General features: G+C 52.6%; 1 protein-coding gene across 1 annotated transcript in view; it reads right to left on the minus strand.

Moving 5' to 3' along the window:
• LOC306891610 (cadherin-2) overlaps positions 1-16,221 on the minus strand; it is a gene marked incomplete at both ends in the record, with an annotated part of 74,236 nt that overhangs the window by 22,069 nt on the left and 35,946 nt on the right. The window contains one exon of the mRNA XM_079451974.1: positions 7,013-7,155. Within this exon, the coding sequence (XP_079308100.1) occupies positions 7,013-7,155 (143 nt within the window). The remainder of the gene's footprint in view (positions 1-7,012; positions 7,156-16,221) is intronic.

Raw genomic sequence — 16,221 nt, forward strand, 5'->3', positions numbered from 1 at the left:
AGGCCAATGAAAATTGGCGAATGAAATTTGCATGCCGGACTCCGCCCCCGGATATCCGGGTATAAAAGGGAGCCGGCGTGCCGCATTCATTCACCTTTTGTGCTGAGGAGCCTGAGGATCTTGCCCCGACTGCTGCAGCGGGCGGCCAGTGTTGTGGCATGCAGGACACAACGTCTCGTTCCCTCCATCAGGGAACGGAGGTTACATACGTAACCGAGACGTTCCCTTTCTGTCGGTCTCTCGACGTTGTGTCGACAGAATGGGGTTCCTCGGAAAACGCCACAGCGCTGTGCCGCGTCACAATTCCTCGCGAAGCGACGCTGACTGGCCTGGGCGTGTCAGACGTGAGCGCTTAGCATGAATTGCAACCTTCCAGCGGAAGGGAAGGAGTCCAGAGCTTTCAAAAAAGATGGGAGCCCCTTCCACCGGCCGTCACGGACGGCGGCCTAGTTCTCTTAACAGCGAGAAGCCGCCCGGCACCGTAAGGCCACTGGGAAGCGTCATTCCCCCCTGAGGGAACGCGCTACGGTGACCACTTCCTACCGCAGGGAGGAGCTTAGTGGAGATTCACACACGGTCTCACCGGATAGGGGAGAGCACGTGGGAGACATGCAGACACGAGATGGTGTCGCGAGCAGGTGAAGTACCCCTGGGAGAGGTCATGGGCCATCGATTGAGAGCCATTCATGAGAAGACAACAGACGGAACCGCCCTGTGGGGGGGTTACTACGTGTGGAGCACTAGGCCTTGTCTGAGTCACTGCTAGAGCTCAGAACAGGCCAAGGGAGGCAGGGCTGCTCCGCCGAGCCCGCCGCCGAGGAGTGCTTAGTGATGGATGGAATGCCTACTCTTCGCCCACGTGGGGGGAAGAGGGGAGGCTGGATAGCACCACGTCTCACCTATGGAGGAGTGCTATCGCAGGCGTACGCCCACCGGCTGCCGGACTTACCTGGCGGTGCTTCGTAAGACTCTGGCTGATACCGGTTCCACGCGGAGGCTGTAGAACCTCGCGAAGGTGTCGGGCGTAGCCCAACCCGCAGCTCTACATACGTCTGCCAGAGGGGCGCTCTGAGCCAGTGCCCACGAGGAGGCCACACCCCTGGTGGAGTGTGCCCTCACTGCAAGCGGGCACGGGAGATCCTGTGATCGGTAAGCCATTGATGGCGTCCACGATCCAGTGCGCCAACCTCTGTTTGGGGACAGCCCTCCCTTGTGCTGACCTCCCAAAACAGACAAAAAAGCTGCTCAGAGCTCCAGAGGCTCTGCGTGCGGTCCAGGCAGAGGCGCAGCGCGCGCACTGGACACAACACAGAAGGGGTTGGGTCCTCCTCCCCAGAAGGGAGCGCCTGCAGGTTCACCACCTGGTCCCGAAAGGGAGTGGTGGGAACTTTGGGCACGTAGCCCGGCCGGGGTCTCAGGATAACGTGAGATTGACCAGGCCCGAACTCTAGGCAATCCGTGGCCACGAAAAATGCATGTAGGTCCCCTACCCTCTTGGCGAGCGCCACTAGGAGAGCCGTCTTCATCGAAAGATGAGAAAGAGCGGCATCTCCGAGGGGCTCGACGGGGGGGCTCTGGAGGCCCGCCAGGACCACATTGAGGTCCCAAGAGGGAACGGAGCGCGGTTGGGGCTGAATTCAGCCTCCTCGCGCCCCTCAGGAACCTAATGACCAGGTCGTGCTGTCCCAGAGACTTCCCACTAACTGGTCCGTGATGAGCGGCAATAGCGGCTACATACACCTTCAGCGTGGAAGCGGAGAGATTGCTCTCGAGTCTCGACTGCAGGAAGGACCGCACGCTCCCGATCGAGCATATCCGTGGGTCTTCTCCACGAGAAGAACACCAGGACGAGAAGAGGCGCCACTTCAATGCGTATAACCGCCTCGTGGCCAGGGCCCTAGCCTGAACAATGGTATCCACCACCGCTGGGGGTAGACCACTCAGGATCTCCTCGTCCCGTCCAGGAGCCAGACATGGAGGTTCCAGAGGTCTGGTCTCGGATGCCACAACGTGCCCTTCCCCTGAGAACGAAGGTCCTTCGTCAGGGGAATCGTCCAGGGGGGAGTTGTCGTCAGGAGCATTAGCTCCGAGAACCAAGTCCGGCTGGGCCAGTAAGGCGCAACTAGTAGCACTTGATGCTCCTCTTCCCTGACCTTGCACAGGACGTGCGCAATGAGGCTCACTGGGGGGAAGGCGTACTTCCGCTTGTCCCGCGGCCAGCTGTGCGCCAAGGCATCCGTGCCGAGGGGGGCCTCGGTCAGGGAGTACCAAAGCGGGCAATGGGTGGTGTCCAGGGAGGCGAACAGGTCCACCTGTGCCTGCCCGAACTGCACCCAAATGAGCTCGACTGCGCGGGGGTGGAGCCGCCACTCTCCATGGGGCGTCGACTGACGAGAGAGCGCATCGGCTGTCTGGTTCAGGTCGCCCGGGATGTGAGTGGCTAACAGGGACTTCGTCACCTGCTGGCTCCACAGGAGGAGGCGTCGGGCGAGTTGCGATAGCTGCCGTGAACGAAATACCACCCTGTCGGTTGATATACGCCACAGCAGTAGTGCTGTCCGACCGGACCAGCACGTGCTTGTCCTGCACGAGGGGAAGGAACCTCCTCAGTGCAAGCAGCACCGCCAACAACTCTAGGCGATTGATATGCCAGCGCAGGCGGGGGCCCGTCCAGAGACCCGCCGAAAAAAGGTCATTGAAGACCATGGGGTTAGGGTGCGCTGGCAGAAGGGCGTGATCGGGACGCGCCTGCTGCCGGTGTGCCACGCACTCCAAGGAACTCTGCTCTGTAGCCAGTGCTGTAGCGGTCTCATGTGCATCAACCCGAGGGGGACCACCCCCGCCGAGGACGCCATGTGTCCCAGGAGCCTCTGAAAACGTTTCAGGGGGACCGCTGGCTGCTGCCTGAAGCCTATCAGGCAGGTCAGCACCGACTGGGCACGCTCGGAAGAAAGACGTGCCATCATGGAGACAGAGTCGAGTTCCATACCGAGGAAAAGGATGCTCTGCACAGGGGAGAGCTTGCTCTTCTCTCGGTTGACCTGTAACCCCAAACGGTCTAGGTGCCGGAGCACCAGGTCCCTGTGTGTACACAACAGATCTCGCGAGTGCGCCAAGATGAGCCAGTCGTCGAGATAGTTGAGTATGCGCACCCCCTGCTCCCTGAGGGGAGTGAGGGCGGCCTCCACGACCTTCGTAAAGACTCGAGGAGACAGGGACAGACCAAATGGGAGGACGCGGTACTGCTATGCCTGTCCCTCGAAAGCGAACCATAGGAACGGCCGGTGACGAGGGAGGTTGGACACATGGAAGTACGCGTCCTTCAGGTCGATCGCCATGAACCAATCCTGACGCCTGACGGACGTCAGAATGCGCTTCTGCGTTAGCATCCTGAACGGCAGCTTGTGTAGGTGCTTGTTCAGGGTACGCAGGTCCAAGATGGGCCGCAACCCGCCACTTTTCTTGGGGACAATGAAATACGGGCTGTAAAACCCGGAGTACATCTCGGCCAGAGGGACGAGCTCGATCGCCCCCTTCGCCAGAAGGGTAGCGACCTCGGCCCGAAGCACGGGGGCATCTACTCCCACTGATGTGAAGAGGATGCCCCGAAGCTTGTTTGGCGAACTGAATCGTATAGCCGAGACGGATCGTTCGCTCTATCCACCGTGCTGGTCTGGGAAGCCAACCCAGCTCCCAGGTACCGAGACAGGGGGACCAGAGGTTCGATCTGAGTCATTGCCCCCGTGGGGGGTGATTCGATGGCTGGCAGTACGGCTCCCTCGACGCGGGGGGACCCCGGGGAGGAGAGCGGCTCTGCCGAGGTGCCTGTCGGGCGATATCGCGGCATACCGCACCGTCTGACTGAGGGTGCTGGTGGCCACTGACAGTATACCCAACCGTGTGTCTCGCCGAAACACAACGTGGGGTTGCCGAGCACCGTCCTGCGGAGGGTGAGAGCGGCTGTGAGAAAGGCCCAGGGAGAGAGAAAGCTCTTTCTGCGAGAATGTGGGCACCAGGCCCTGAAAGGGGCCCGGCTGGTGTTGCTGGGACGGGGCAGGCACCGTCCCAGTCCGACCCTCTGGCGATGTAGTTGCCTGGGTCGGGCCCGGTGGACTCGATCTCCCTGGGTTCACCCCATCAGGAACGCTTCTGCTTCCGCGGAGGTTGGTGACGGGATGGTGCTCTCCTCTTCGACGTCCTTCTCCGGGAGGCCGCCTGTGCAGGGGGCGCTGGGGCCGGAGTCTGAGTCGGAGAGGGGCGGGGCTGCTGGGAAGCAGACGCCGCGCGGGACCTCGACGGACAATAGGCGGCCGGGTCACGGCGGGGCAGGATACGCCCCCATCTGCTTCTTTACAGTCGAGAACAGCTGCCCTCGACCGTATCACCAAACAGCCCACCCTGCGCGATGGGAGCGTCAAGAAAGCGAACCTTCTCAGCGTCCCGCATCTGCGCAAGGTTGAACCCAAGGTGTCTCTCCTGGACCACTAGTGTGGACATCGTACGACCCAGGGCTCGCGCCGTCACCTTCGTCGCCCGAAGAGCGATGTCAGTGGCAGTGCGGACCTGCATAAGCCCCGGGTCGGACTTTCCCTCGTGCAACTCTTTCCACGCCTTGGCGTGAAGAGCCGAGGCAGCTTGACCCGCAGCGTTGTAAGCCCTCGACACCAGCGATGCCGAAAACTTTACAAGCCTTGGAAGGGAGCCTTGGTCGATCTCTCCAGGTGGCAGCTGTCTGCGGGCACAGGTGCACCGCGACTGCACGTTCCACCTGAGGGATGTCGACGTAGCCCTTAGCTGCCCCGTCATCGAGGGAAGTCAGGGCGACCGAGCTAGTCTGACGTGCACGCGCCGAGAAGGGGGCGTTCCAGGTCCGACTGAGCTCCTCATGCACTTCCGGGAAGAATGGTACCGGCGCCGACCGTGGCTTAGAGTCACGGCCGGTCCCCAGATACCACGTGTCCAACCGCGAGCGTTGGGCGGACTTACCTGGCGGTGCGGTGCACTGCAGCCCAATACTCGCGGCGGCCCGGGAAAGCATGGCTGACATCTCGACGTCCGCTTCATCCTGAGCTCGACCCCCCGGGGGAGGAAGCTCCAAGGAATAGACGATGTCGGATGCCAGGAGGTCGCCCTCCGATGCTGCAAGCGACATCTCATCGTCGTCACGCCCCGTGTCCGAGTACGTGACGGAGGAACAAGGCGGCGTACCGCCTATTCCGGGACGGCCAGACGAGCGAGGCGGGGCGTGAACGGTCCGCGAGCCGGTGGCTGACGGATTGAGGCTCACGGTAATTCCCCGATCACCCTCTGTGCTCGCCGAAGCGGACGGCAGGGCTGATGCCACTGCTGCCGCAGAACGGGAAGCACTCGAGGTGGCGGCTGATTCTCGGAAGAACGCAGCTACCCGTGAACGCAACGTCTGAATTACCATCCGCGCGCAGTGATGCAACGTCTGGATAGCCATCCGCGCGCAGTGATGCAACGTCTGACTAGCCATCCGCGCGCAGTGCGGCCAAGATGCATCCACAAACGCTGCCTCAGCGTGCTGGAGTCCCAGACACACGAGGCAGACATCGTGTCCGTCCCCTTCCTCGATGAGTGCGCCGCACCCACGAGCACAGCGGGACATGCCGCGCTGAAGAAATATTAAGCCCTGAAAAGGGCTCGCTCTTTAGAGAGACGCTTTGGCAGTTGCCGAGACGCCCAGGGGAAGTCACAGGAAAAGGGACAGTCCGCTGCACCACGTCGTAAGACCAGCAACACGTAGATAATATCTGCAGAGTCGTCAGCATCAGGATGCGAAGGCTCCGAAGAACAAAAGGTGAATGAATGCGGCACGCCGGCTCCCTTTTATACCCGGATATCCGGGGGCGGAGTCCGGCATGCAAATTTCATTCGCCAATTTTCATTGGCCTGTTCAAGTCAGTCAGAGAAGGTAGGTTCTCAAGTCAAACCCCATTCTGTCGACACAACGTCGAGAGACCGACAGAAAGGGAACATGGCGCACGCAGTATGTCTGAAATGTATTAGTACTACTACCACTAATACTATGTAGAACGTACTGTTTTAACGGCCGATAGGTAGGTACTCATTCAAATTCAGTACGTAATGTCACAGTATGCGATTTTGGACGCAGCCCATGCTTCTTCCTCTATTCCTCTATTCCATTCCTTTATTGTTTATAAACTAGCAGAGAAACCCCAGAGGATGGAACTACAGCCTACAAAAACCATCGTAACCAGGGCCAGGGACTGTTATGATGTACTGACAGTTAATTACCTCAATTATGTTTAGATTGATTACGTTAGATTTCATATGCTGTCTTTTGTATAGAAATGATAATATGTTCACATTTATTCATTTAGACGCTTTAATCCAAAGCGATTTACAAATGAGACAGCATTTAATATTTTGTCAAAAATCTAAGCAATAATTGTAGAATATTCCGAGCAAGTTTTATATGAGTTACTGTATTATTTGTTTAAAGCATTAATTCATTAAGAGAGAGTGCCAATTTTTTTTTACAAAAATAAAGAACATAAGCAACTATGTGTCTAGAGAAATGCAGTGGACCACATGTGAGTTCAAACACAATAATCTACTTTTTAAATAAAACATTCACAGTCAACCAAGTTTTAATGCATGCTAAAACAGGTCCAAATGAGCATATTTGTGTATCATCTGCATCCCTTTTAAAATAAGGGACGCCTGTCACAGCGGTAGCCGCAATGACCACAGGCGATATATTGTGTCAACTTAAAACATGTTTTCAGTAAAGTATTAAAATTGATCCATTATTGGTTTTGAATAGAAATTTGATTTTAAAATGAAAACCCTACACATTGTTGATTTGGCTCCAAAATTAAAGATAACAGATATGATAAAACTGACGATATTTCTCTTTCTGACGGTTTAACAGAAACTGTTTAGGTTTATTTGGAGACTTCTCAGAAAACAAAAGCAAAAACAGAGTCAAGCATATTTAAATGTTTTCACGTCACATCACACATACCTGTGTCAGTGGCCAGGAATATAGCAGTGTATATATTATTTTGAACATAAGGAGATTCTCTGTCCAAAACGCTGACGGTTGTGATACGCCCATTTATTGAATCAATTCTTAGCCAGTCTTCAGGGTCAGACAGTATGCTGTATCTGATGAGAGAAAGAAAGCATCAATATTAACACAAAACACTAAGTGTTATGCATGTCCTTGCTGTCGGACTGAAACATGGATCAAACCAGAGGACTCTGCCACTCCCGCTGACCTTTCCCATAACCACACTTTCTCCCACAGCCCTCGCATCACAGGAAGGGGTGGAGGCACCGGTCTACTTATCCCCAAAGACTGGAAATTCAAACAGCTAACACCCTTGTGTGACAACAGCACTTTCGAGTTTCATGCTGTTACTATCACCCATCCTGTTAAAAGTCATTTTGTAGTTATATATCGTCCCCCAGGTCAGCTTGGACATTTCTTGGAGGAGCTGGATGTGCTTTTTTCGCCCTTCCCTGAGGATGGTACTCCTCTGGTGGTACTAGGAGACTTCAACATCTACATTGGAACTGACTTCATCAACCTGACCGCATAATTTCTCCTCGAGCAGGTTTCCACATCAGCAACCTCCACATTTACTGCTCCACTCATCACTCTCAGGTCACCCCGCTGCACACGTCTGATCACTTCTTCGTTACCCTCGACCTCACCGCTCCGGACATCGCAGATGTCTTACCGATGATCACTTTCCGGCGCAACCTGCGGCCCCTCCCTCCCTCCTGTTTTTCCTCTGCTGTCTTCTCTGCACTCCCCCCTCTGAGGAGCTCTCTCTTTTGAATACAGACAGTGCCACAGACACTCTGTGTTCCACGCTTACATCCTGCTTGGACAACCTATGCCCTCTTACATCTGGACCAGCCCGTGCATCCCTGTCGGCCCCCTGGTTATCGGATGTACTGCGTGAGCATCGCGCCAGCCTCCGGTCAGCTGAGAGAAAATGGCGCAAGTCAAAAGACCCTGCTGACCTCTCTCTCTACCAGTCTCTCCTCTCTACTTTCTCAGTAGACATCACCTCTGCAAAAACTGATTACTACCACTCGAAGATCTGCAACTCTCCGGACTCTTGCATGCTCTTCAAAACCTTCTCTGCGCTCCTCTGTCCGCCTGCTCCCGCACCTTCATCATACTTAACAGCTGCTGATTTTGCATCGTTCTTCGTAAAGAAAACTACTGCCATCAGCCGCCAGTTTTTTTACGCCACCACCTGTCGAACCCGCCCACATCCCTGACACGTGTGTGCTCCCCGCCTTTTCTCCTCTGTCTGAAGTTGATGTTTCCAAGGTCATTGGTTCCAACCACCCTACCACCTGCCCACTGGATCCCATCCCCACCCATCTCCTCCAGGCCATCTCGCCAATGGTTGTGCCTGCTCTGTCTCACATCATCAACTCTTCGCTTACCATTGGGACATTTCCCACAGCATTCAAAGAGGCCCGCATCACACCGCTACTGAAGAAACCCACCCTACACTGCTATAAAACTACAGGCCAGTTTCCCTTCTTTGCCAAAGCTCTGGAGCGGGTTGTGTTCAACCAGCTCTAATTCTTTCTCATACGAAACAACCTCCTGGACAGCAATCAGTCTGGTTTCAAGAGTGGTCATTCAACAGAGACTGCACTGCTCTCAGTCATTGAAGCCCTGAGACTGGCAAACGCATCATCCATGTCAGCTTTGCTCATCCTACTGGATCTGTCTGCTGCTTTTGAATCATCACATCATCGTCTTCTCTCAGTGCTATGGGTGTCTCTGGAATGGCGTTGCAATGGTTCGAGTCCTACCTCTCGGGTAGGTCATTCAGAGTATCCTGGAGCCAAAAACTAATCCTGAATCACAATTACAAATCTGAAAACGCAACACCAAATCTGAAAACACATTAACAAACCATAAAGCACAACAATCGATCATTAATGATAATCTTAAATCTAATTTAAATTGTTTTATTTTGCCTTGTTATGCAAGCACTGTCGAGCTTGTGCAGAGGCTGCAGCTTTTGCCAGAAGGGATCTGAAATCCCCTGGTTAGGCCTGCTTTCCCACTGAGGTTTTTTCTCCTCCAATGGAGTTTTGGGTTCCTAATCACTGTTTTCTTGTACAGCTGCTTTTTAAAAATGAAAATTGTAAAAAGCTGTAATGGAAATTTTCTGGTCTAGCTTCTTGATGTGTCTGTCTATATGTTTACGAAGTGTTTATCTATGTTTTCTTTAAAAATGTTATTATGTTTTTCTCTATACACGTCATACCACTCTGCCTTTGCCCTCGAGCAGAGGCCAAGATGTTCTGTTTGGAATAACGGGCATCACTTCTCGTCAACCAGCTCGGGATTCTTGCTGTGGGGCAAAGGGAGGGGGTGTCACGTTTTAATATATAAACTCTGTGTGCAGGAGGAAAGAGCGCCTTTGCTCTGCACCATCTCATCGCTTATGATGTAGATTAAACAGCAATAAAATACTTTGCAAAGTACCTGATGTCTCTGTGTGTTGCGTTTGTCAAAATTGACTCATCTAGATTAAGGAATAAGTAAATTCCAGAACAAAGCACTATATAAAGAAAAGCTGAATTCACTTGACTTGAACTTTCTTTTTGTGGGTTGTCCTGCTGACACTGGCATGGCTTTTTGTATCAGAGCACTGACACTGCCATGTGCTCATGCCTATTGTTTTGAATAGTTAGTTTTGAATCCCTGCCAGTCTTGTTACCTTATTATCGCTCCAGTCGCTCCAGTTGCTCCACCTGTTCTCCCTCATTACCTGCCTTATTTGCTGTCCTATTTATTTTCCTTGTGTTGGCAGTCCTGGCTAGTTCATTGTCTTATGTTAACAATTTTGTGTGTCTTGAGTGCGCCTGTTTTGCCTTGTCCTGCCTAGCCAGTTAAGCTGCTGTCAGATGGGGAAAATGTAAAGTGTGTGGAAGGATAGTATGGCTCCTGTGTAATTTAGTGTGTTTAATTTAGATTGCAGTGAGATCTTGCGTGCAGTGTCAGTGTATAAAGATATTGAGCACGTGTGATGTGTGTTTTGTAATGAGCACGTGTGTTTATGGACATTGTATTGTCGGAAGCCTACTATAGGCGTGGTATGTAATGGACTACTACAGGTGGCCCCCATTAACTGAATAGCTGCCACACCTCTCTATCATCACAATCAGACTCATAGATCTATGAAAGGGGACTGAAACTCACCATAGGCGCTGTACGGACCCTGGTCTCTCCTCCCCACGCGAGTGCTCCTCGACTGGTGAACAGCAAGATCGATTGAAGGCTTGAGTAAACAACGCACGCAAGTATCCTTAGAAAGGGACGTTTTTCTTATCCTCTCGTAATCCATTTCTGATGGTCTAGCGCTCGCTGTAGCCGCTTCTGTTGAGGACGTTTTGCTGGTTTCTTTTTCTAGAGGACGGAAAGCCGCCAAGCCGCGCCGGAGCCAGATCGCCTGCTAGACGACTCGAGAGTTACGCTGTCGGTGGTGAAGACGTTACTTCCGGGATCCCCCGCTCTGACACGCCTGCACTCGGCCATGCCCTCCAGGGAACCCCTGTGCCTCGCGAGCACCACGCCCCCTTGGTTGCTTTAAACTGCCAAGTTCAAGAACAATTCGGATAGCTGTGTTTTTGTCGTTTGAGAAGATCTTTATTGTATTGTAAATTTTGTATTTATTCATTGCCCTAGCTTTTAAGGAGAATTATTAAATAAATAAATTGGTTTTAGTTTATTCTAAATCATCTGTTTGACTCTAGTTCCTGGGATCCCATTAGAGTATTTGAGAGGGTGATTCTGACACCTTTTTGTGGCGTAGTTGGCAGGATCCAAGCAACATGAGCCAACAGAATGATGACGGCCAGTTAGGTGGTAATGTAAATGTCCCACCTATGTCGCCGCTGATTATGCCTTGGTTTTTCAGTGCGTCCTGGGCCCCTAAGTTCACTGGAGAGCGACGTAAATTTGGAGAATGGCAGACCCAGATGAGAGCCATGCTGCGCGCCCAACAAACAGGTGGATTTTGTCTTGAGCACACTGGATGGAGATGTCCGACAGGAAGCAGCCCTCCTACCGGATGCGGACCGCGCCGATGGGGAGAAGGTCATAGAGGCCTTAGGAAGAATCTTTGGGGATACAGCCACCCATGCTCATCGAGGAGCATATTTCTATAAGTGTCATCAGGGTCTAGATGAGGTCGTCAGTCTATTTGGCTTGAGGCTACGAGAATGCTATGCTAGGTGGCCTGATACTGAGCGGAATGCTGTTACGGACGAAGATGCGCTGTTACGTGACCAATTGGTGCTGGGCCTTCGGACAAGACCAGTACGACAGGAGCTACAGCGACTCTTGCGAAGAGAAGAGAGGCTGACATTTCAGGCTGCCCTGAAAGAAGCTCGTATTTTGAAAAAGGAGTTGGACAGCCCCCCTGCTGAAGCAGCGGCCCATGCTATTCGTACCCAGATCATTTCTTCCGATGTAAGGGGTGGATGTAAGTCTGACCTGGATGATCTCTGAGAGAGCCTGAAGTCTGAGCTGCGAGACGAGCTGGCAGCACAGTTAAAGACCCTTAGTAGCAAATTGGTAGAAGAACTACGGAATCAATCTCCCTATGTGGCTCCGGTAGCTAGCCGATCAGCCATTCCTGTGACCCGGCAGGCTCCTCCAGTGCGACGTCAACGTCCATCTCCATCCGCCATGAATTATCAGTGGGATGTACATGGCCTGCCAATCTGTCTGTATTGTGGCGAAGCAGGTCACATACAACGATACTGCCCCAGACGAGGACAGCGACAGGGTTTTTAGTGACCCCCGTCACAGGAAAAGGAGTGGAGGGGGTGAATGCAATCGAGGGTGACCCGTCCTCAAAACCTGCCTTAATAGGTACGTGCCCTGGTGTAGAAGTAGAAGTCAACGGTAAACTAATAAAATTTCTGTTGGATACAGGTTCTCAAGTGACTTTATTCAGCGAGACCCTGTTTAAAAAGCAACTCCAGGAGACCGTCCTTAATACGATGAATGAATCCAACTTGTTGACATTGAAGGCAGCCAATGGATTACAAATCCCCTACATAGGCTATGCCATGATGGATTTTAAGGTAGGAGGGGTATGTATTCCCAAAAAGGGGGTGATCATTGTTGAAGACCAGTGTTTGGGCAATGACGGGGCAGTCTTGGGAATGAATGTGATAACCGAGTGCTGGAAAGAACTCATGCAGGGTGTCCATCCAGGGGTAGTGGCCTTCCAGGCTGCTGTGGCGCCAACTGAAGGTAACTTATGGGAGAAGGCCTTTGCAGTATGTCGACGAATACAGCAGACGGGACCAACAGCACGAGGACATGGGGTGGCAAAGCTAACTAAGCAGCCTCCTGATGTTATTCTACCTCAGACAGAGATGGTACTGTGGTGTCGAACGAGTGAGGAAGTGCCTAGAAACAACTGCACAGTGCTGATTGAACCGTTGGCAGATGAGGAGTCAAGTTGGCTTACTGCACGTACTATTGCTGTAGTACATGATGGCCATCTGCCTTTGAGGCTCTGCAACCCAACTATGTTCCCCGTAGAGGTCCCCCAGCGTCGGCCACTTGCAGAAGTCACCCCACTGCCACCTGAACACATCGTTGGGCAGAGGGAGCTTATATTGACACCGGGCAATCCTGGAGTGGTCAAAGTTGGAGTCAGCACTGTGGGTGCCAGTCCCTCCACCTTACCAGCTGGCTTGGAACAAGAGGGTGCTGCATTGAACCAAGAACAGCGCCAATGCCTGCAGGAGTTGCTGATGAAATGGCGTTCCATCTTTGCAGAGCATGACGAGGACTTTGGCCACACTAATATCGTGAAACATCAGATCCACGCCGGGGCTGCTCCTCCTAGCCGTGAGCGATACAGACCAGTCCCACCTTTGCTGTATCCCGAATTAAAGAGCTTGCTGAGGAACATGCTGGATGGTGGGGTCATCAGGGAGAGTTCTAGCCCGTGGGCTGAACCAATCGTGCTCGTAAAAAAGAAGGATGGGTCTTGGCGATTCTGTGTAGATTACCGGAAGCTGAACTCTGTCACACATAAAGATGCCTATCCCCTCCCCCGTATCGAGGAGTCTCTGACGAGTCTTAAAGGTGCACAATGGTACTCAACATTAGACCTGGCAAGCGGCTATTGGCAAGTCGAGGTGGACTAGCGGGACAGGGAGAAGACTGCCTTCACCACCCCCCTTGGATTATATGAGTTTGAGCGTATGCCCTTTGGGCTTTGTAACGCGCCAGCAACATTTCAAAGACTCATGCAGCGCTGTCTTGGCAAATTCCTGAACGACTCATTATTTATATACCTCGATGATGTCATTGTATATTCATCAAGCTTTAACCAGCACCTCCAGGACTTTGATAGTGTTCGAGCGACTTAATGGCTATGGCTTAAAACTCCAGCCCAGAAAGTGTCGCTTATTCAAGAAACAAGTGACCTATTTGCGACATATAGTAAGCTCAGAAGGGGTAGCCACCAACCCTGAGAAGACTGCAGTCAACCAGGTCTGGACTGCCCCGCAGAATGTCCGCCAGGTACGGTCCTTCCTTGGGCTGGTGGGCTATTACCGTCGGTATATCCCTGCGTTCGCAAGACAACGTGAAGACCCTGACTTAAGTCAGCTGCTCTCCTGGAAACAGCAGGGCCAACCCCCTCCTGTAGAAAAACAGGGTGTACTGAGTGTGGTACTCCAGCAGTTCTTGCGTGAGTGGGACCAGATTGAAGTAGACCAGCATGCCCTGCGGAGAGTGATTAGAACCGAGGGGCATATGGGTGAATCCTCTAGCCAGATCCTGGTTCCCAGTGCCCACACGAAAACTCTGTGGCAGGAATACCATGTAGTAGGTGGCCATCCTAGTGCTGAGAGAACACTCTCCCTGCTGAAGAAGCGCTTCTTCTGGTATGGGATGAGACGGGACTTGACTGAGTGGGCTGCTGATTGTCCCAGGTGTCTAGTGTACAAAGCAGGCCCCGAGGTAAGAGCCCCCTTGGTGCCCATAGAGACTTCATATCCATTTCAGATGGTGGGCATTGACTTTTTGTCATTGGGTCGTCCAGGAGACTCATATCCCTATATTCTGGTAATGACCGATTTGTTCTCGAAATATGCCCTTGCAGTGCCCACCAGAGATCAGACCGCCGCCACCACTGCCAAGGCAGTATGGAAGAACCTGTTCCAGGTGTATGGGAGCCCTGAGCACATTCTCTCGGATCGTGGAGCGGCTTTTACCTTAGATCTATTTAATCAGCTCTGTCTCTTGTATGGATGTTGGATGAAGCGTACCACGGCATACCACCCACAAGTAACGGAGCCTGTGAGAGATTTAACCAGACACTCCTGAAGCTGCTGGGAACCTTAACAGATGAGGCACAGTCCTAGTGGCCATCGAGACTACCGGCCCTCCTTCAGGCGTACAACAATACCCCACATGGCACCACTGGCCTCACTCCTTACTATGTTGTGTTTGGAAAACATGCAAGGCTCCCAGCAGTAGATTGGATCCAAGAGGCTGGTCCGGTGACCAAGCGACAGACCCTCAATGGATGGGTCCAGTTCCACCACCAGGTACTTAACCAGGCACGCAAAGTAGTCCAACAACATACTTGGCAGAGGCAGCAAAGTGATAAGACCCGGCGGGATCAGAGAGCCAAGGCATTAGACCTCCTGGTTGGGGAGCGTGTCCTTCTCCGGCATTTCCACAGCCGCCAGCCAATGAACAGGCACGATCCACCCAGGAGGAAGGAATACTCCGGCCACAGGGGGGTAGCAACAACCAGGGATACAGACCCTTGGTATTCTGGCGCGCTCAGCCCCCACCAGTACCTGAGGCAACTGTTTCAGACCCTCCACCACACTTTGAACCACCCCAACTAGAGGAGATTGAGGCCACCAGCTGTGACCCTGACTCTCAGGTGAGGCCCAGTACATCCCCACAGGCACATGACGATCGAACACAGATGGAATACCCACCACACTTGGAACCACCCCAACAAGAGGGGATTGAGGCCACCAGCTGTGACCCTGACTCTCAGGTGAGTCCCAGTACAGCCCCACGGGCACATGATCAAACAGAGATGGAATATCCACCACCGAAGGCCCCTGTAGAAGAGTCCCTGGGGCTACGTCGCTCACAGTGGTCTACACAGGGTACCCGGCCATTGAGGTACCAAGCGGTGACATAGCCGGGACGACTTATGTTAAAGTGAGGGGGTAACTGTCAGATGGGGAAAATGTAAAGTGGGTGGAAGGATAGTATGGCTCCTGTGTAATTTAGTGTGTTTAATTTAGATTGCAGTGAGATATTGCGTGCAGTGTCAGTGTATAAAGATATTGAGCACGTGTGATGTGTGTTTATAATGAGCACGTGTGTTTATGGACATTGTATTGTCGGAAGCCTACTATGGGCGTGGTATGTAATGGATTACTACAGGTGGCCCCCATTAACTGAATAGCTGCCACACCTCTCTATCATCATAATCAGACTCACAGCTCTATAAAAAGGGACTGAAACTCACCATAGGCGCTGTCCGGACCCTGGTCTCTCCTCCCCACGCGAGTGCTCCTCGACTGGTGAACAGCACAATCGATTGAAGGCTTGAGTAAACAACGCACGCAAGTATCCTTAGAAAGGGACGTTTTTCTTATCTTCTCGTAATCCATTTCTGATGGCTCGCTGTAGCCGCTTCTGAGGAAGTTTTTCTGGTTGCTTTTTCTAGAGGACGGAAAGCCGCCAAGCCGTGCCGGAGCCAGATCGCCTGCTAGACGACTCGAGAGTTACGCTGTCGGTGGCGAAGACGTTACTTCCGGGATCCCCCGCTCTGACACGCCTGCACTCGGCCACGCCCTCCAGGGAACCCCTGTGCCTCGCGAGCACCACGCCCCCTGGGTTGCTTTAAACTGCCAAGTTCAAGAACAATTCGGATAGCTGTGTTTTTGTCGTTTGAGAAGATCTTTATTGTATTGTAAATTTTGTATTTAATCATTGCCCTAGCTTTTAAGGAGAATTATTAAATAAATAAATTGGTTTTAGTTTATTCTAAATCATCTGTTTGACTCTAGTTCCTGACCTAAGTTCCCTAGATCCCTGACATATTAAGTAAAGATCATGTTCCATGAAGCTTTTAGTAAATGAGTGGATATTTTCCCGGAAACACATCTACAAATTTAGCT

This window comes from Barbatula barbatula (genome assembly GCF_947034865.1).
Source record: "Barbatula barbatula genome assembly, chromosome: 3".
Lineage (NCBI taxonomy): Eukaryota > Metazoa > Chordata > Actinopteri > Cypriniformes > Nemacheilidae > Barbatula > Barbatula barbatula.